The sequence below is a fragment of the Patagioenas fasciata genome, chromosome 2 (genome assembly GCF_037038585.1).
Source record: "Patagioenas fasciata isolate bPatFas1 chromosome 2, bPatFas1.hap1, whole genome shotgun sequence".
NCBI lineage: Eukaryota > Metazoa > Chordata > Aves > Columbiformes > Columbidae > Patagioenas > Patagioenas fasciata.
The window spans coordinates 9,618,293-9,641,029 of NC_092521.1; the positions used below are offsets into that span (position 1 = coordinate 9,618,293).

General features: G+C 41.3%; 1 protein-coding gene across 1 annotated transcript in view; it reads right to left on the reverse strand.

Annotated features, from left to right (window-relative positions):
- The window catches only part of TG (thyroglobulin), a 159,689-nt gene that overhangs the window by 63,199 nt on the left and 73,753 nt on the right, over positions 1-22,737 (reverse strand). The window contains exons 37-41 of the mRNA XM_065831913.2: positions 22,171-22,335; positions 20,189-20,411; positions 15,986-16,079; positions 10,157-10,316; positions 4,218-4,417 (exon numbers count right to left, since the gene is read on the reverse strand). Of these exons, the coding sequence (XP_065687985.1) occupies positions 4,218-4,417; positions 10,157-10,316; positions 15,986-16,079; positions 20,189-20,411; positions 22,171-22,335 (842 nt within the window). The remainder of the gene's footprint in view (positions 1-4,217; positions 4,418-10,156; positions 10,317-15,985; positions 16,080-20,188; positions 20,412-22,170; positions 22,336-22,737) is intronic.

Here is a 22,737-nt window from a genome sequence, read left to right on the forward strand (position 1 = left end):
GTACCCTTTGCTAAGTTATAAAGGAGTGAATAGCATGGTCCTTTGAACCTCACTTCTCATTTCTTTCTAAATCAAACAGTTACTCTCATCTGGTGGTGTAAAATGCTCCAATCTATGTTCTCAGGTTTAAATATTTTCAATCTAATAATCTGTCACACTTTTTTGCACAGATATGAGTAACAAAGGTTTGGAGAAATAAGGAATTTGTTTTACATGTATATATGTATATGTACTTTCTCTGTACACACCTCTTAGCACAAATCTATGTGCTCTTTAGATCTTGTAACAGATCATTTGCAGTAGCAAGAGAGGTTCAGAGATCAAAATAATTCACAAACCACCTAAACATATTTGAGAACTTAAAGGATGAATGTAATTTGGATGGTAAACATTGAACATCACAAAGCAAAATGAACTCAGGAGCTCTAGGTATTTGTATAATCTCATTACTGTTACTGATCATTAATAATATGTTATGATGACTGCATTTTATCCAGCGAAATGCATGTGGGGAGCATTACAGCTTTCTAAGTCATGACTTGTATTTATTCATTAAAACATCATCCACTAGTTACTTTGTATTGCTTTTAGAAGATGGAAAGCCTATCCTGCAACTAGTACAAACACCCAGTCTTGCAATGATGCTGCCAAAATGTATCTTTGACAGAACAGGACAAAAGATTTCAAGAGTCCATGTAACTGGGCAACACTGGGAACATGTTCTGCAGGAAGGGGATAAGACATGGTCTGATGATGACAGGTTCACACAATCACAGAACGGTTCAGCTTGGAAGATACCTCTGAAGGTCACCTGGTACAATCCCCTGCCCATGCAGGGCTACCTAGAGATGCCTGCCCAAAACCATGTCCAGGTGGCTTTGAACTGTCTCCAAGGATGGAGACTCCACAATCTTCCTGGTCAACCTGTGTCAGTGCTTGGTGACCCTCACAGTACAAAAGTGTTTGCTGATGTTCAGAGGGAACCTTCTGTGTTCCAGTTTGTGCCTCTGGTCCTGTCACTGGGCACCACTGGAAAGAGCCTGGCTCCATCCTCTTCATACCCTCCCTTCAAGTAATTATATACATTGATAAGATCCCCCTGTGCCTTCTCTTAACTAGGCAAGGGGATATGATGGTAGATAAGCATAGGATCAGGAGTATTGAGGGGCCATGTCAAACAGCCTGACACCTGATCACAGTAGTTTTCAGTAGGGCAATTAATCTGTTATTTCCACCATTGTCTGACCTTCTTTCATGGCCAGGAGAGACCTGTCATCTTCCCTTGTGTTGGGTGTGGAAAGCCTGGGAGCTCTGCTCCTGATACCCACCAGGGAATTCCTGGAGGGGACACCTAACATATCTGCCCTTCACCGTCTCCTGCAAGAGATTGATGCAATCCACTCTTCTACATCCAAATTGCACTGGTAAATAAATCAGTTAATCCAAAGATCAGTGATCTGAGACCACATCTGGATTATTGTGTCCAGTTCTGGGCCCCTCAATTCAAGAAGGACAGGGAACTGCTGGAGAGAGTCCAGCGCAGGGCAACAAAGATGATGAAGGGAGCGGAGCATCTCCCGTGTGAGGAAAGGCTGAGGGAACTGGGGCTCTTTAGCTTGGAGAAGAGGAGACTGAGGGGTGACCTTATTAATGTTTATAAATATGTAAAGGGTGAGTGTCAGGAGGATGGAGCCAGGCTCTTCTTGGTGACAACCAATGGTAAAACAAGAGACAATAGGTGCAAACTGGATCACAGGAGGTTCCACTTAAATAGGAGAAGAAACTTCTTCACAGCAAGGGTGACAGACACTGAACCAGGCTGCCCAGGGGGTTGTGGAGTCTCCTTCTCTGGAGACATTCAAAACCCGCCTGGACACATTCCTGCGTAACCTCATCTGGGCGTTCCTGCTTTAGAAGGTGGGTTGGACTACATGATTTTTCAAGGACCCTTTCAATCCCTAACATTCTGTGATTCCGTGATTAAATCAAATACCGCGTTAACGCTTTTAGTGATTCAAAACAAGACCATAATCACTGAGATTATTTTTTCGTAATCATACTAGTGAAAGACTAAATAATTTATAAAAAGTCCTCATTACAGCTTTGTACTGATTTTGTAAAATCTTTTTACATATCTGTTCCAAAGAAAATCTGTTATAGGACACACATACGAAATTCAAAGGTATTTTGCAATTTCAGGTGCATATCTTCTTGTAGAGAATGTTTCATACATCACACCTCTTTGCTGAGAAACCGGATCATTTTTTTTAATGCATGACAAAGAACCAAACGAGCACAAAACTAACTTTTGAAAAAAAACTACATAGCTTTATGGGATTTTCCCTCAGGAAAGCTATATCTGGTATATATTCTCAATGTTGTGATTCTTAGCCTGCCTGCACCTCTGTTTTTAACAGTAAAATAAGAAGTATGCTGTCTACAACTACCTGAAAGGAGGCTGTAGCATGAAGGTTGTTGGTCCCTTTTCCCAAGTAATAAGTGACAGGACGAGAGGAAATGGCCTCAAGTTGCACCAGGGGAGGTTTACATCACATATTAGGAAAAAGTTCTTTACCGAAAGGGTTATCAAGCACTGAAACAGGCTGCCCAGGGATGTGCTTGAATGTCCGTCCTCAGAGGTGTTTAAAAGACTTGCAGATGTGGCATTTAAGGACATGGCTTAGTGGTGGACTTGGCGGTGCTAGGTTAATGATTGAACTCAATGATCTTAGATGCCTTTTCAACCTAAATTATACTATGATTCTATGCTTTTGGTGTCTTGGATCAAAATCAAGTTGCATCCCTTTACAAGAGGCCTATTAGAGAAATCTGAGCGAACCAACAGTTGCATTCTGCACCATCATATTACAAAACAAACAAACAAAAAGATTAGTTTATGTTTTCAAGTCACTACTATTACTGTTTACTTTCAATTTTATCAGTGCATTTCACAAGAAGAGTGAATCCACTGTGACACTGTAAGGATAAATATTTAAAATACTTAACATTACTTTGAAATGAGTGGAGATCCTGCTTTTGCCAAGACAGTTGTCTGCACAGTCCCCAGGAAGAAAATTATTGTTACAAACCCTAGATTATTTGGAAGAATTGATGCGCCTGCCTGTTCATTGCACTTGCCACTCTTTTCCACTATTTGTTATCCTGCTGTAAGAGAAAGGAGGAGTTCAACACCTATTTTATAAAAGAAAAGATGTAATGTGGAAATACACTTCAACAATAATGATTAGCAAAGAGGTCCTTGCATTTCCTCTTCATCAGTTGCTCAACTGCTAAATTGTACAGGTTTCACAAGGCCACATCCTGAGCCGTGTCAGTAAAGGGTTTATGAATTCAGAGAAAGAGGAGGATGAAACTGTACTCTGGGAGAAAATAAAGTCATAAATAGACATGCCATTCTTTCAAGGCAAGATTTTATTTAACTGGGCCCTAGGTTTCCTGGACCTAGAATTCTGTTCCTCTGCTCACATTTCCAAGAGAACACTGCTAGCAGAGAGAGCATTTTGTCCCAGCACCATTTCTGCTGGATTTATAAATCTTCACTCAAGATTAAGCCTCATTTAAGAGCACTCACATCTGAGGCTGTAAAGATCAATGCTAGTAACGAAGCTGACAAAGCTGACCTCAGAGTCCTAGGATTTGACACGGGAAGTGCTGTAAAAATATGGATCACTTGGGGTGACTGTAAAAATGATCCAAGCTGATAGCAAACAAGTCCATGGGTAAATGGATTTTTACTCTTTCTCTGAAACTTGCTTTTTCTTTTAAATTAAATATGTCATGAGATCAGATAAAAAGATTGGATATTTGAAATATGCGGATGTTTGGCTCTTCAGTTTTAGAGTTTAAAAACTGCTGATCAACAACTGTATTTATGGAATGGAAACTAACCTGTTGTACCTATAAGTTACGAAACAAGACTATTTATATAATACACCAAAAACCACAGTGACGAAAACCAGGTTCTTAGTATGACTAAATCAATCACCAAGGCGCATCTCTTGTACATCCTTGTGAAGCACCCAACTCCTGGAGATCACAGTCACAGGTGAGATGAAAAATAGCTACAGCAATAACAGCCCTATTAGTGCTGCCAAGGTACGGATGAAATAAAACCAGCACCCACACGATGCAACATCCTCACGTCTGTCAACAACATCCTTTCACAAAGTCACCGAAGTGGCAGGAAAGGGACTTACCATCAACAGCACGCTCCTGAAGAGGCCCATATCTGCTGCCTCCGTGAGCAGGTGGATGCTGGTAACATCTGCCCCACCGCGGTCGGCTCCCAGAGAAATCCGGCTTGGATCTCCCCCAAAGCTGGCGATGTTCTTCTGCACCCACGTCAGAGCTGCCAACTGATCCAAAAGGCCGGCGTTTCCACTCACCGCAGAAGAACCTGTTGCGGGAAATAGATAAATAGGTCTGAAAAGAAATAAAACTATAAACATCTGAAGTTTTGATTAAATGCTACATTTTTAGCAGCCCTTGCAGCTGAACCTTGGACAAAACTGGCACGGAAGCTTAGAAGTCTGAAGTGGTCTCTTCTAAGGTCATCACTATGCGAATAGATTCCATTTCAGTTTTTTCCGCACTAAGAATTTTAAAAAGCTAATATTCAGTGCTCCAGCTATCATATATGCTTATTCAATAACCCCCTGAAATAATCAGATATTTTCTAAGACTTCCTTACCCAAACAGCTAAAAGTTTCATATTATAAGCATGATGCAAGCCAGAGTAGAGAGCTCTGTGCTCTATCTGAATAAAATATTGTGCACCCAGACTTGGGGCAGGATGCAACCAAAAGTAATTGAACATTTAGGCTGGATATTAGAAAGAAATTCTTTACGGAGAGAGTGATCAGGCATTGGAACGGCTGCCCAGGGAGGTGCTGGACTCACCGGCCCTGGAGGTTTTTAAACTGAGATTGGCCATGGCACTTAGTGCCATGATCTGGTCAATGGACTGGAGTTGGACCAAGGGTTGGACTGGATGATCTCTGAGGTCTTTTCCAACCCAGTCGATTCTGTGATTCTGTGATTATTCTATTTAACTTTCAGTACATTGAAAAACATCTGATCATCTCTTTCTCTAGATACTATTCTGCAGGAGCTTTTTATACAAGCCCCATAACACTGTGTTAGAGTATTTCATTACAAGACCAGGGCAAGTTAACAAAAATACAAGAAATGACAGTTCATAGAAAGTTAATATAATTAGCGCTTCTTCCAGCTGCATGTCCACTAGTGCCTAATTATCCGTTTTGGTTGTAGAAAAGTAGCACTTAAATTTCTAGCCTTCATTTGGACATCTCATGACAGGAGATATGAATCCAGGCTCAAGTGCTATGTTGAAGTCACTAGATTATTTTTCTAAATAAGTAGCTTGATCTTAAAATTAATTAAAAGCAAACAAAAAATCAGTGCTTTTGCCAAATTCAGTCAACTGTTTCCCTGGAGTACACCTAATTGCAGCTTTCTAGATCCCTTTTACACTTACCTGTCTGACCAAGCATTTATGAGTCACATCATCTTGCACTTCTTTACACATGTACAGATATTATTTTTAATTTATAATATCTTAACATACATCCTTTGAAATTGACCTATGTCTAACTGATAAAGAGCTGAATTATATGCATTCATATTTTTGTTCCCGTGGAAAAAAAATGCTTACCCCATGCTTAGGTATCATCACTGAAAAGACTACTTTCTGTTCAATACCAACCAGTGGTAATGTGACACTTTGATTAATAGGAAACTAACGCTGAAAGCATTTAATGATGTAAATCCCTAGGCAAGCTTAATTATATACCAACAGAAGCAGAAATAAGTAATTCCTACATAGTCCCTGAGAAAGGAATAGAAAAAGATTATTCACTGACTACTTTTTAATCCACAATGAGCCATTCATTTTTCATGATTTTAATTTCTCCACATTCAAAGTTTGAGGGAAAAAAACACACACACACAAGACAGAAAATCCAGAAATAGAAACACAGCTGAAAGGATTAGTTTCTTTGATTGCCAAGACCAAATAGCAGAATTTTAAAGTAAGGGTCCGCTCAGAAACTAGGGAATCAAAATTAACAGATAGTGGAATAAAAAGCTGCCACTTTGTGGACAAGTAGTCTCATCTCAGGCAAGGAGCAACTGGAATCATCCATCCTGTAGCAGGTAGCCATAGGTCTACTATGTTCAATTACTGGGTTATCACAGAGACTGATTATTGATAGGAGACCAGATTATTGACAGACTTGCAGATCTTAGATACCCACATCACATCAGCCATCACTGTAAGTGCCTTTTCAATAGGACAGCCAGGGACTAAATGGTTCCAGAAGCTACAATCTTCCACCTATAACCATAGTTTCAGGTGATCAGGTCAAGACACATCAGTGAAACAATGGAGGAAAAACTTTCCCTACTTTAGTTTTTAGGGTTTTTTGAGTTTGTTCTGCACACCATGACCAGTTCTCAGGGTTCTCAAGCCAGCAATAAATCCAGTCTCTGCTCTGTTAAAAAGCAAACCTCATTTCAAGGGTTTGCTGCATGTCTCATGAGACCTCCCCAGAGGAAGTGAAATCCATGTCAATGGTTTAGCCACACAAAGTGTCTCGCTGCCAGTACACTGAACAACAAGACCAAGAAGGGAAGTATAACTAGTTCCTTTTGCTCTGGCAAAACCACAGCCAGGTTGTGAAATGTGCCACACTGGGGAACAGATGCAGGCACAGACATGCATGGATATCCACGGTAGTTAGACCAAAAGAAACATGTCTGCCAGGAATCTTCTCCGCTGCTTGAGTGATAGGCCTGGGTACAAATCTCACAAGCAGAAATTCTGCAGGAAAAGATCATGCTCCTAGGGACCACAGGAGAATGAAAATAAACTGATGTCCAGAAGGAAGCAATGACAAACATATGCATTTCCGTTACTACTAAACTGGAGAGGAACAATAGTGCTAAATCTAAGCGTGAAAATCATCCTGTTTTATATGACTTCACAGGTTCTTTTAAAGAATTTGGCCTAAAAACATGACTGTCTTCTCCACACTCTTGCCATCCATATCACTGGCAATTCACCTTAAGTTTTCTGTGTGCAAAGCCAGAGGCGAAGACACTATTAAGAATGTGCATCACTTTTTGCAACCTTAATGGCTGCAGCAAATTAAATTAAACATCTTTTATACTTAAAATAATAAGAGCTCTTTGACTGCTTGCAAGAGCCCTGTCAATGAGAGGCAAAAAAAACTCCCGTAAAACAAAAATGAAAGAGAAAGAGAAAGAAAAGAAAGAAAGGAAAGGAAAGGAAAGGAAAGGAAAGGAAGGAAGGAAGGAAGGAAGGAAGGAAGGAAGGAAGGAAGGAAGGAAGGAAGGAAGGAAGGAAGAAAGAAAGAAAGAAAGAAAGAAAGAAAGAAAGAAAGAAAGAAAGAAAGAAAGAAAGAAAGAAAGAAAGAAAGAAAGAAAGAAAAAAAGAAAGAAAGAAAGAAAACACAGTGTTTTCACTGCCCTTCCTCCTCCAAAATTTCAATCTAACTCCTTGATTTCTAGTTTTGCAATTTATAACGAAGCAACATGAGAGGACTCAGCACTTCACTGAGTTATACAATGGAATTATATTGCTCACAAGATCATAACTTTTGTTTGTAACTTCAGGGCCTCCCAATAGTCCTGCTACTAACGTTCCCACAATGTTAAGGGTGAGTTTGTGCCCCGTGATGGGAAAACTGATGGCAAAACTCCCAGAGGACCAGGATTCGTCCAAGTGTTTCAGTAAGAATGGATACATCCCTGGTACATCATTGAGGATTTGGTTTGAGAAAAACTCTCATAGCATTTGACTCAGCTTGACAACCTTCACTGAAAATCTCCAGTGGCCACTGGTCATGTACAGGAGTCATGGTGCTTAGGGACATGGTTTAGTCGTGGACTTGGCAGTGCTAGGTTAATGGTTGGACTTGATGATCTTAAAGGACTTTTCAAACCTAAATGATTCCATGATTCTACGAGTCAGAGGTACTTCACCAACCTGTGGTGGATCAAAGAAGAGAAATTGCAGCAGGAGCATTGCTCACCAGGATGAGTATGTACCCACCCTGACAGGGAGCCTGGTACAGACACACCACAGCTCATCACCCCACGTGGACTAAAGGGGACACAGGGGAGACAGGAGTGAGGCACTGGAGGAATTTTTAGGGCTTCCCATGAATGTGGTGCTTAGCCTGCTCCAGTGACTCTTGCAAAGAGCTTTTCCTACTTGCTCCCTTTCTCTCTGAAGCAACAGGATTTTCCCAAATGCACATCCAGTATTTCCCACAGGGGAAGACGCCAGGAAAGACTGCACTTGTCCCTGTCAGCAACTCCACAGTACAGAGAAGGAAAGGGCTCCCAAATACTCCCTACTTGTACTGAACCACGCCTATCTGAAGGTCTGCAGGAATGCAAATCTGGGAAATTCAGCTCATGCACTGACTTTTTGGGACATTTGTCCAGATCTCTATGAAAAAGCAGCTGAAGAGTTTTCCTGATCCTTGAATTACAGACCATCACATAAATACTGCTACACAATATTCAGTCCAGCTAAAAGTTTCCACTTAGGAAGAAACCCAGGTGAGATTCACAGGGCCGGAGGAGGTTGGTGGGTAACGCGTGGGCAGTGCTGCGTCATGGAAGCTCTCACAGCACGTATCCCCACTGCGTTTGGCTCTAGCCTAAACAAAACCGTGGTATCACTTTCATAAACATCCGGTTCGCACTGAGGAAAACTGATTCTTTCCTCAGATACACCTGTTACCAACTTCATATCTAAATGAGTAAGGAGGTTGCAGTGCCAGGTCTCTAGCTTTTGAATGAAAAACAGGCTTGGCTGGGAGTGAGCTTTGAACAAAACAGTAAAATGGAGAAGGGAAACAATAACCAAGAGCTGCTGCTACAACTTCAAAGTAGACAAAATCCACCCAGCATCACTAGCAGTAAATACTCAAAAGAGTCATGAGGCAAAGTATGTGGGTCTGGTATTTCCAAATATGGTGAATATAACCTCCTAAACATTACAAAGGTACTAAAATGTCCACTAGAGAGGCCAATGATTGCCACCAGACTGATGAGCCCGAGCTCCACTTGCAGTTGTTGCATTTCCTCTTCATGGCTCTTTACCTTAAGTTCCCCTGTCCCAGACAGAACTGAAAGACAGTAGAAGGAAAAGTGGTCCCTACTTGCATAAACAGGCAAATCTAATAAAAGTTAAAATTAAAAAATCCCAGAGATCAGCAGGGAAACATGACAGTGCAATCTCATGTTTAGATGACTTTCTGCACAACATAAAATCCTATATGCAATGGGAATTTGTATAATTTTTAATGGCAATTGTTATTAGACAACAGGAGAGCAAAAGTGTCCTTTGCACTAGTGTATGGTGAAGAGTTGCAAATACAAAACTTGCAAATGTTCAGTCACATTCAAGACAGTGAAAGGAGCTAATAGATTGAAATTAAACATGGCAAGTCCTTCAGAGAAGTTGGGCTGAATTATTGAGGAACCAACCAACTATCTTGGTGCTGTACTCTCCATACTTTCATGTCCTTCTTACCAGCAACCTGCAGTTATCTCTCCCTGCCTCTTCCCCACTCTGACATGGGCATAATTGAGAAGTAGCAATATTTCACAGATGGAACAGCTGGAAGTTGGACACACGGAAAACCATATCTACAATGACAGGCCACTGTAGTTAGTAGGAATTTTAATGCCTACCCTATCTTCGAAACCTGCCTACAAAACCCATTATGAACAGTTTTATCTGCAAACAGAAGTCTAGCCAGTGCTTTGATATAGATACTTGGCTTCTGTTCGTTCTGTTCTTGTGCTCTCGCCTCCAATCTCTTCGCTTTCTCTTCAGATCAAGTCTCCATAATTTCTTGGCTATTCCCTCACCCTTACCCCTACCACCACCCCAGAAAAAAAAAAAAAAAACAAACAGTGAAAGATGCAGGTTTCTCAAATTAAAAAAAAAAAACAAAAAAAAAACAAAAAAACCCACAACTCTTTTTTTTTTCTTAAAAAAAAAAAAAAGAAACAGAAGTGTTACAGGATGTAATTTAGCCCATAGTTGTGTTTGTTGTAGAAATCCATGACTTACCAGTACTAAGGAAGCCAAAAACACTGACCCTGTAGTTTGCAGTCACCACAATGGTGTTACTGATGGCAGCTAGGTATGATCCATCTATGGTTGTCTTTCCTGCCTCAGCACTGTAACTCCCTCCGTTGTGGAAGAACAGCAGCACTGACATGTTTTTCACCTGTCGTGACAAGAACCAGGTTAATATTCCTGTACCCAACTGCTTTTGTAAGTCACTGATGAGAACACAAGCATCTTCCCCATTAAAATTATCTAAGCCATTCACAGCTCTTTAATAGTGACCATAATAAGAGGATATCTGGCCACTGGTCTGAAATCCTAGGGCTAAATTGTCCACACTGATCTGTGTACCATTAAAGAGAACACCGTGTCCCATATAAAGAAGATTTAATGGCACCACTGTGTTCCACCAGCCAACAACTCTACTAGGTGAGCTCCAAGCAGACCCATCCTGCTTTCCTGGCCATTGAGCATGTGATGGACTTGTCTTTGCTGTAACATGTCTGCTTTAGACAAACACACAGGGAAAGTTCAAACAATTGGGAAACAGGAGAAGAAAAAGGCCTCTTTGGTTGCTTCATCTTGAGCAGGACTACCTCAATAGCTGTGCAGGGCTGCTTCCTATTCCCCAGTCCTCAGCATTTCAACATTGTCTCATCTCAAAAATCTCACTTGACAAGAGCTCCCATTGCTCCTTCAATCCCCATGCAGGTTTTCCCCTACTAGATATTAATAAATACGGAATCCTGCAGCAAGGACTTTGTCTCTGCATGGGAGACACTCACTTCTCAGGAAGCACAGAGAGTCTCTGCCCTGAGAGATTCCAGCAGGACTCCTGGGATGGGAAGGAGCTACAACGAGCACTCCTTGCAGAGCCAAAACAATTTTGTGCATAAACTGAGGTTTTTACCCAAAAGTAGCACCGCATCTCTGTGGACCCCCTTTGCACATACAGCAGGGCTGCAGCTGGGCTGCTGCTGCATGACCAGCACGAAAGCAGAGCTGCCCGGAAAACCTCAGCATTTACCAGATTACAGCTCTGACAAGATGATACTCAGAATAAATACCAGTGAAACATAGAGAGGGGTCTTGTTAAGTTTTTTTCCCTTTTTTTTTTTTTTTTAATTCCCACTGCAAAAAGCAGAATAACCTGCCCCAATGCTACAAAGCTTTTTTTCAAAGTGTAACCTCAATTTTCCGTTCAGCACTTCCATCCCTCATCGCCCACTTTAGGACTGTCCTAAAAGAGGCTCCTCTATCTTCTGCTCAGCAGCAGGTCACACACACCTCCCATCCCACTTTCTGCTTTGGCAGCTGCGGGTGTTTTTCAAAGAAGGGCCAGTGACCCCTGCAGCAGCATCAAAGTACATCTGAGGTTTGTTTTCCACTGCAGCTAGAGGGCATTGGGCTCTGCTGCTGTTATTTTCTGGATGGAGTTTAGCTAAACACAGCAGTCCCATCTGCTCTGGCAAAGGATGTCTCCAGCAAAAATGCAACTGGCTGTATGGGAGAAGCAGCAGAGAAGTGCTGGTTGCGGCCTTCTGCAAAATTACAGAACAGGAGGCAAAATCTCCTCAGCTGCACCTAATTTGTCACGATTGCATGCACTCTTCACACCTAACTGGAGAATCATATCAGAGCCTTCTTGTGAACAAGACAGTGTTACCAAGAGAACCCCAGAAGCTGCAAGCACTGAAAAATGCTGCTCTCTCTCAGGAACTTCTGCTCCTGAATAGAAATTGCCTAATTCATAGTGCCTGGTCACCAGTTCCCATTTCTGCACCACATGCAGCACAGAGAGTAAGATGAGGGTAAAGAAAAACAATGAAAGAAACTGTTTTCACATAGAAATTCATTCTAAAATACAACCACATGGAGCCATGTCAGCTAAAATAGTATTAAATGCAATGTTGAGCCTGCTCTGTACCCTCAGCTCAGCATGGTTAAGCTTGAGGTTCAAACTAGGTATTTCCCATGTGTTCTCAGCCTGCATGGCATCATGACCTCCGGCTGCCCTCTGAGTTAGATATTACATTATGTTGAGTGACTTTACTCAATGCTGTAGTGATGAAAAGCTTAAGAAAGGCAAAGACAGGACATAAAAGTTAAAAACCAGAAAACAAAGCCTGCTGCAACAGATATGGAGCAATTTGGGGGATGATTTAGCACAGGGGCTCTGTCTAGTGCCAAGTGTCTGGATGCAGCATTCTCATTTCTAGTCTGCATCAAGCAACGACAGATCCCTCTCCTACATAAAGGTAAAATATTATGAAAAATAATTTGGGGTTTAATCTTGAGGGATTTCAATTTCAGAACTCATGGATTTGAGCATTATAGATTAAAGCTGTTTAATGTAATTGCCTTCCCAGCTCTTATTAGCTATTTTAAGAGCACAGCATAATGTAAGTGAACTATGCCCCACAGTATATTTCATGTCATAATCATCATATATATATTTGGTAGCTAATTAATTTTTTACTATAGATTAGTTGCTGGGAAATTTATTTTGAATAGAAGTGAATTTCCTCCAAGCAAAAAATCAACCAACCACTGCAATCAAACCCGTGAGGCAGAAGAAACACAAGATCTCTACTAAAGCCTGGTGGAGCCAGTCCCTTGGTACCAGGCTGAGATGTGGCACCACCAGTGTCAGTGTCAGGCTGCAGTGGGGCACACGTGGCAGTCGGGTAGTGTGGGGCCAGCACATTCCTCGCAGACAAGCCACAGCTGCCACGCTGCTACTGCCAAGTGCAGGGTTTTGCTCCAAACAAAGTGCAGACAGTCACATTTTGAGGTGTAAAATCACGGAATGGTTAGGGTTGGAAGGGACCTTTGGAGATCATCCAGTCTAACCCACCTGCTAAAGCAGGTTCACCAGAGCAGATCACACAGGAATGTGTCCAGGTGGGTTTGAATGTCTCCAGAGAAGGAGACTCCACAGCCTCTCTGGGCAGCCTGTTCTAGTGCAAAGATTTCCAGCTGGGGCATGGTCAGATGGCTCCCTGGCTTAGATAGTGGGGAAATGTCTTCTAGGGAGCCCAGCAGCTCCACCATGGTTTCATGCCTGCAAAGACTTAGGTCCCATGAGCAAACCCCCGAGGCGAGAGAAGTTCAGCATCCACCAGGAAGCTGCAAGCCAGCTGGAAGCCTGGAAGGCTTCATGATATTCAGAACTATCTTCTCCATACTTCTGCAAAACACTTAATGAGCTACTTGGCAAGGATAGATTTAAACTCTGCTGAGCCAGGCAAACTCAAGTGCTTACACTACTGTACAATATTGCTCTGTAAATAATTGAGTGCAGCAGGAATGATCACAGAATCACAGAATGTCAGGGACTGGAAGGGACCTCGAAAGATCATCCAGTCCAATCCCCCTGCCGGAGCAGGAACACCCAGATGAGGTTCCACAGGAAGGTGTGCAGGTGGGTTTGAATGTCTGCAGAGAAGGAGACTCCACAGCCTCCCTGGGCAGCCTGTTCCAGTGTCTGTTACCCTCACTGAGAAGAAGTTTCTTCTCATATTCAAGTGGAACCTCTTGTGTTCCAGTTTGAACCCATTACCTCTTGTCCTATCATTGGCTGTCACTGAGAAGAGCCTGGCTCCATCCTAATGACACTCACCCTTTATATATTTGTAAACATTAATGAGGTCACCCCTCAGTCTCCTCTTCTCCAAGCTACAGAGTCCCAGCTCCCTCAGCCTTTCCTCATAAGGGAGATGCTCCACTCCCTTCATCATCATTGCTGCTCTGTACTGGACTCTCTCCAGCAGTCTCTCTCCAGTCCCATTGACCACAAATCACTGGCTTCTTTTCTGCGGCCAGTTCACCATCCACCTCACGACCTGATCATCCAGTCCACATTTCCTCAGTTTAGCTGCAAGGATGCTGTGGGAGACTGTATCAAATGCTTTACTGAAGTCAAGACAGACCACATCCACTGCTTTGCCATCATCTATCCACCTCATTATGTTCTCAAAAAAGGCTATGAGGTTGGTCAAGCACAACTTCCCCTTGGTGAAGCCATGTTGACCGCCCCTAATGACCCTCTTATCCTTGATATGCCTTGAGATGGTGCTAAGGATAAGTTGTTCCATCACCTTTCTAGGGATGGAGGTGAGGCTGATCAGGCTATAGTTACCCGGGTCAATGGGAATAACACCTGCAGAGGATGGGAAGAGAGAGGGTACACTTTTTACTCTTATTCAGTGAAGAGTTTCACCTCTTGATCTCACATTTGAACCCTTTGCAAATCAAGCTGAAGCACAACTTTGCTAGTGTGACAGGTGGTGATGGTTAGAAGTGGAAAAAAGTCTCTCAGAAGTGCCAGTTTTATTTGGAGGGTTACGAGGCACATGTAGCTATGGAAGCAAAATGAGGTGATCTCATTCACCTTCTTCACTCCTTGACACTTAAAGAGTCCTCTGGTGGCAGGCAGCAGCTCCTGCACCGTGTTCTTGTTCTGGCTCAAAATGCTTCTGAACTACTTTTGTATTTGCTGCTCTCCAGGAGGTTTTATATTGTGAATTTACTAGCTAATTTAACTTTCCATGGGCTGAAAATATATAACTATAGCTCTCTGTATGTGAGTAAAAAATAGACCTCACCACAATAAAGAAACAGGAAAATGCCATGCCTTCTGCTCCCAGCTACTTCTGCAAAAACAGAAGTTTTGGTTCTCTCTTGGGCCAGACTTACACATGTGAAACTGACTGACTTGATCAGACCTACTTCTACCTTACACCTCTGCAAAACACAGGAGAGATTCAGTTCTCAGTACTGCCATGGACAAAAGACAAGCCTGTTTATTCTATCAGATGGCAGAATACACAATGCTTTCAAATAAGCTATCTTGAAAGCAGCACTTAAGCGGAGATGGCAAACTGCCTGGGACAGTGACCTGATGTTTTCAATAAGCGACGACTGTATTCAGGGCAAAATGACAGTCTGGTGCTGCAAGGAGAGAACAGGCTGCTGCTCCTCCTGGTGATTGAAAGGGCCTGCAAGCAACTCCGTGTGCCACTGTCACATTGTTAGACCAGCTTTTTCCAAACAAGCAGTATGACAAATTCATATATTTCTATTATAACTACTGTCATCTTCTTACTAGTTCTGTAGAAAGAAAATCTCTATTCTCGTATTCTGGGCCCACTCTTCAATAGGATTCACATGTTATTCAGCATCTTTATCCCTAGCACCTCAGGGGTTTGGCCAATCATCTAAGCTTGGCTCTAACTTGAAAATTGATTTTATGTCTGTTTAGAATAAGAAATTCAAGAGCTTTCAAATGACAATCTTTCAGGTTGTACCATCGGCCCAGTCATCTTTAAAACATCTATTTTTACGTTCTGTGGGTTGGGCACAAATCTAGCATTTCTTGTTACCCTCATTCCTCAACAGCTCTCATGGATTTCAACAGGGAACCAGTAAAGATGAGGGTGAAAAGAACCTGGGCTGCTGTGGCTCATCTGGTGGTGTTGATGTGACTGGTTGTATTGTTCTGGTCAAATGGTCTAATTTCAGGGACATTGCCATTTCTGTCCTTAATTCCTCCTCCTTTGCTGCCACCTTCCTCTTGTGCTTTGTTTCCCTCTTTGTCTCTCTCTTATTTCTAGCTTTTTAATTTGCTACCCTCCCAGTTACCCAAACACAGCTTACTGAAAGCCTATGGGGAATATTCTTGTACCAATACAAACAACAGAATGCCTAATTTAACTTTGCAGGGCTTTGCAAACACCACATAAAAAACAGTCATTTATGACAATTAAAGGTACTTTAAAAAGAGACAACGCTTGGCTACCAAAAAAATTTGACTTGTCTCCTACTTACAGTGGTGGCAGGAACAAAGACGTTCAGATATAGGCAGTCTTCACTGACAGAATATGGTGGGGCCTCTCCATCTCCTGGCTGCCAACAAGCTGCCCTAGAGACACCAATTGGGAAAAATAACAATAAAAAGGCTTGTACTCTTTCTCCACGGCTGCTATTTCCTTGTATTCTGATGCACTGAGTTTATACAACCTTTAAATCTCTAGATATCTATCATATTTAAAACTATGCCTACCTATATCTTACTAACATATTCGTGGGTTTGTACACACGTATACAAAAAATATATTGCATTTTCATGTCCAGAATCCTCTGCTCAGCAAACCAGCCTTAGAACTTGAAAATAAACCTTCAAAAAACTCACGCTTTACAGAAACTGCACGAAATCAGCACCAGATGTGAGGGGAGAAGGACTGGGCGTCTCAGGCACAGTTCTCCCTCTGCTATTGCCTGTAAACCTATGTGACCCACTCTTTTTCTGAAATGCCAGTTATTTATTTTGATTTCTAATAAATGTAGGCTTCAGTTATTTATGTTTCTTTTAATTTTTAATGATCTGTGAGAAAATATGGTAAGTTTAAAATTTTAACACATTTTAAAAATCTGTTTGTTCCAAGTGTCATAGCAGACCATTAACAGTGCCCAGCAATGTTTAAAGTAACCTTTCAATAGGAATTCAGCCAGCCACACACAGAAAATCATTTTCTGGCCATCGTCTGTATGAGATTCACACACTTGAGCTCTCTCCCTGACAAGAACCAAGTGGATGACTTCTGTAGTTCAGATATAAGCTAATTTCAAGCCAGTTCCTTCTATTTTACAACCATATTTATATCACATAATGAGTTATGGAAAAGCATCTGAAGTTGTTAGGGAAGAAGCCAGAAGAGGCTATGGAAAAGAGTGTAATATCTCAGATAATTGTTTCTAAAATCATCATTTTTAATGTCTTCGTAAAATTTCATATTGAAGGTATGAAGAATTTAATAGAAAACTACCAAAAAACTTAAAATGGAATTAAAAAAGAACCAGCTTTAATACAATTCTACAAAATCTTTCCATAAAGGAGGTTTCTAGGATGGCGATATCACTCAATAGCTTTCACAGTGATGTAGAGAAGCACATCATCTCCAACCAAAACTGCTCAAGCCCTTTCAGGCAGACAAAATACAAATTCCCAGGTAGGAACCCAGCCAGGACAACAGGTCTAGTGCTGTTAATCATACAACTTTCCACAGGGCAGAAGGAATCAACACTCATGCTCATGGCAATTTTTTTTCTTTCTTCTATTTGGCAACTCATCGAGATCCTCAGCACCTCCAGCTCCCAGGATCTCCTCACGCCAGGACCCACTCTGGGGAAAGGCTGCCACCTGCTGAGGCAAGTCCACCGCTCCTCCAGCAGCTGGAGACTCCAACAGGGTTGTTCTTTCAGTTGGGCTTCTTTGGTTTCTTTGGGTTTTTTTTAGTGGTTTTATTTTGAGTCTTTTATCTGTTCCAGGCTGATAAATAAATACTTATCTTCTGTCAGTAATGTCATCGTGCTGACATGAATTTCTTATATACAAATATTGTGTGACACCCAAACAGAGTCATAACAAAAATAGTTGTCAACGCTCTTTTATACAGAGACTGAGGTCGCTTTGATTTTGCAAGTGCATCTCCATGGTGCTAAGCTCAAAGAATTACTTTTTTAAACATAAATTAACAATACAAGATAACATCCAAGTTTTACACTGGTCAAAGGAAGCACTGAGAATTCAAGAGATAAGAGTAGATTAACTAAGGTCCCTAAATTGCTTTGAAAATCCTAGCCAGGCTTCTTATTGCAATGCCACATCTTCAAAAGATACCACAGGGGCAGATGCGTCTCACCAAAGCCCTAGCAGACATCTGTTGCTGCAGACACGAAGAGTTGATGGTGTGTGTGCCAACCTAACACCATGGTGCACCTGAGCAAACAAAAAACCTTGTGTCACCAGACCCCTGAAACATACTCGAGGCTGCGTGGCTGCTGTGGTTATGCTGTTAACACCTCCACAACTCAGGTGAAACTTGAAGGATGAGACCACCAAAGGCCAGAAGCTCTTTCAACTCCTCAAGACAACCTTGCCTCTCTTTTCACTTGATTCATCACAGGCTTCACTAGAAACAGCTGAAGACAAATCCTGAGTGATGGAGGGACCAAACAGCTTGCACAGAGCTAACTGGTCTCTAAATCTGTAGCTTCAGGGTGTATTTCCACCAAAGCAGATGCTGATTCATGGCACCTCTGCAAGGTACCATTCTACCAGTTTTCTTGCAAAATCTATCATTTCCTTAACCATGTAAGCTTTTGGCCAGGTCACCTAGGTCAAGTAGTTCATCACTAACCACATGAGGACAACTGCCAGGAATTGAACAGGACTACACGGCTTGAAGGATCTCAGTAGACTTCAGGTCCATATTAGCTACCTTAGAAGCTCTCAGGTCACTAAAACTCAGCTTTAATGCTCACTTCTGCAACTCCCTCTACAGAAAGTTCACTGAGTCCTTCCACCAGACTCTCTTTTTCTCACTGTTCTGCATCCTCAATCTGTCATTTCTTGTTTGTATTGATTTTGGGGTTTGTTTTTTGTTTGGGTTATTTGTTTGTTTGTTTGCTTGTTTGTTTTCCCTTGCAGCTCCTCATGTCTGCCAGGAAACAGTCTGCTTTCTATTGATAGGAACATGATGGGGTACCAGCTCTTATGTACCAGTTTCCTCTGTACATGTGTAGCATGGGTTGCTCTTCCATGTGCTCTGTAGTTTGGTTTCTATTACATGGACAGCAATTCACTGTGAGAAAGACCCTGTAAAAAACACTCTACTTTCATATCTTGTTTCTCATTGCTGCATTTAGATTTGTTGTGGTAGGTTGTTTTTCTGTGGGTTTTCTTGTTTTTTGATTGTTTGTTTTGTTGGGTTTTTTGTATGTGTTTTTTGTTTCGATGGTGGTGGTGGTTTGGGGTTTTTTGGTTGGTTGGTTGGTTGTTTATTTGGTTTTGTTTGTTTTTAAGAAATCCACTATCTTTACAGGTTCCACAGTACAAATATATGAAGTAGTGTCACAGAATCACAGAATGGCTGGGGTTGGAAGGGACCTCTGGAGATCATCCAGTCCAACCCACCTGCTAAAGCAGGTTCACCAGAGCAGATCACACAGGAAGGTGTCCAGGTGGGTTTGAATGTCTCCAGAGAAGGAGACTCCACAGCCTCTCTGGGCAGCCTGGTCCAGGGCTCTGGCACCTCAAAGTAAAGAAGTTTCTCCTCATATTCAGATGGAACCTCCTGTGCTTCAGTCTGTGCCCGTTGCCTCTCATCCTGTCATTGGGCACCATTGAAAGGAGTCTGGTCCATCCTCTTGACAACCACCCTTGTCACACAAACTCTCTTTCTTTAATTGAGAAATACACATTCACAATTTACCATTTTGCTTCCCCAGTGCAACAAAATCAAGACTCATGCTGTAAGAGTAAAGGAAACACAAACATGCCCACAAAAGCTCTGTTCATAGAGTGCTTCCAACCTAAACTTACTGCGAGTGACGTCTGTACAGCCCTGGAGAGCCAGGACCAGCCAATGGGAAACATTAGACTAAGAGACTTAGGAGAAATTTAGTCCATCTGCTAATACAGTTCCCAGTGCTCATTTCCTCTTAAGGTTTTACCTAAAATGTTTACAATTTCTGTACTTCTGTCCAAGCCATTTAGCAAGTATTTGCCTTTTAATAGTATTTGGACAGAAAAGACTACCTGTGTCCTTATGCTTGATGTTCTAGACACTACCAAGCAGGGAATTTCTATGAGGCCCATGGCTTAAAATGCCTCTGATTAAATACTCTACAAATTTACAGCTCAGCAGAAGAAAAGTGTATTTTTATAAATATTATAAAAACCTGTATAAATCCTCAGAATGAAAATGGATTGACAGCAGACGGTGGGGGGTTATGCATAGATTCGAGGCAATGTACTGGAATCTGACTTTTTTCTTGAGGTGCATGCATGCATTCACATGTAAATAGAGAAATCATTCTTTTTGCAAAACAAAGTCCCAAACTTGTATTAATATGTACCCTGTAGGTTCTTTTGCAAGAAAGGACATGAATACCATGGTCATCACTCCAGTTACTTTCATACACCTGGACAGACAAGCGCTTCTGCAGATGATCAAAGGGGTTTCTTACCGAGCTGTAGTAGCATTCCAGGTTTCCACCCAAGCAAATGGCTCTGGAGGACTGAAGCGCCTCTCGGCAAGGGGAGGTGCAGCGTATGGGATCCCCAGGAACTGGCTGATATTTCTCCACTCTGAGCCAATGCGGATCACCTGGGATTTGCCCATCAGATCTCCATGGGATGGGATATACACAGATGGGGTTGAATCTGATTCAGAAATTGGCAGGAATAAATCTATCAGGGAGGGAACAGAGGAAAAATAATTTGTTTTTTCAAGTTAGTACCATTTCAGTAATTAATATTAATCCATTTTCCCGTAATTTTAAACTGCTGTCTAATTAACTTCTTTAAATGAAACATATAAAATACTTCATGCTGTGTTAGATATAAGCTGTTGGATAGGAACATTTAACTTTCCAAACCTTTATTCAAGCATTTCTTCCAGATAAGACATTGCATTAAAATATAAATCTAAGAATTTCTACAAAAAGGGAGAGAGGTTTTCAGATTTGTCCTTCTCCCCTGATTCTAAAAAGCACAATGTTAAAGATTTAAATGTTTACAGCAAGTCAGAGAGAGGAAAGATAACCACAGAGCTCACTGGTTTGGGCTCTCATCAGGAAAGACTTGCATTTCAGTCCCCTTTTCCAGTGACTGTTTCACCACGCAAAATAAGAGAGTTTCAATAGAAGGCAATGAGCACAACTGATGTCCAAACTCCCTACAACCCCGTGTGGGATTGTTGTTCTTGAAGCGGGAATCACCAGTGCAAGTGCTCACTTTAAGTTGCAGACTTTAGGGTACAGCTTTCATCACCATCTCTTGCCTTATATTCTACTGTGAATACTGCCATGTTATTCCACAGAATTTACACCAGTATCTACACATTTGACATCAAATGTAACTGTTATCTGAATTTATTTTTTGCTTGCAGAAAACTATGAAATATTAGGGCGTTATAGTTTGATATCATTTTTTTTCTTTTCTATATAAGGATTATCTGAATCATTAGTTATCTATCCAAATATAAGGTTTTTCAATAATGCCTTACATTAAAACAGAGCTAAATGATACCTGGTACTATTTCTCTCCTAAAACTATTTATTTTATACGCAGGAATCAAATACTAAGTCAAGTGACAAAAATCAAAACTGTACATAAATTTACAACCACATAAGTCTGGCTTTCATGTCTCAATCTGTGATTTTTCTTCACTTGATAATGATAAATCCCTTATTCTCTCCTCAAGTCTGAACTTAGAAGTTTCTCATTGATTGTCAGTTCTTCACAGAAACATCAGGGAGCAGACAAGGAAATATTTCTTCCCTCCCCTGCTTATTGTTGCCTTGTTTGTAATCACTTCTAGTAAAAGAAAGAATCAATATTACACCAAAATAAAGCAGTATCTTTTAAAAATCAAGGAAAAAGACAACAAAAACTTAGAGTTCAAAATGAGTACATAGCCAAACTATAGAATTTTTACATCTCTACACAATTTCTAATCATCTATTTATAATTTTCACTTCCTTAAAAATATTAGTTCATCTTGGTTTGGGCATTTTTGTTTGTTTTCTTTCTCCTTAAGACTTTCAATTGACAGTGAGTTTTCAACATGTTTCATGTTATTCTCAGAAGTTAGAAGGAAGAACACACAGAAAAAACCATTGCAGACGAAGAAGGAGCTGGACTTTTCTTGATGTTCTTTTTTGTTCATTTTGAACATTCTGCACTTTCCAAAACCTCTTTTACAGACCAAACTTCCTTTACTACATCTGCTTCAATACTAGATGATAACACTATGATTCTGTGCACTTCTGTGAAAAACGTTTGGGGACATTTTCCCATCCCATTTGGCTGTAACTCCACTGAAACAGCAATGGATGACCAAGAGGCATTTGTACCACTTTATGCCTACTGAGGATTTCCTCACACACATTGATGATAATTGTGCACCGCCCACCACGGCTGAGTTCCTGCCTTAACCCATTTGTACCTTGTCTCCTATAGACATAAGTAGCTGGTTCTTTGAGTAAAACCCAGCAGCTGTGCCCTTGCAGGCCATGTGTGCACATCTGCATATCAGGGTAGAAAAGACATCTTATTGCTGAAGGCTGGATTTCCAGGGTAACCACTGTACACGACTGGTTCTTTGAACAAGCTGTAAGGTGAAACATAAAGAAAAAGAGCAGGTAAATACATATTCTCAAAGCATTTTGTATGACATTGTTATAAGATATTTAAAAGAAAGGTTTTACGACAGGTCAAACAACAAGGATTCTGCTGCAAAGCAGAATGAAGGGATGTAAAGTCCCCAAATTCCCAGATTATTCTGCAAAATAGCCGAAGAACAAAAGGTTATATTGGTTTTAAAATGGAGCAGTACAGCAACTGAAACAGTATCACAGCTCTTAGGGGAAGAATAGCATCTTCTAATAAAGTACTGAGAAATTCAACTGAATTCCAACAGTCTCCAGGGAGCCCTAGGGGAAGGTTTCAGAATAAGAAAAGTGATCCTCTCACTGTGTTCTCAGAGGTGGATTTCCAACACTTTTCCTTTAGA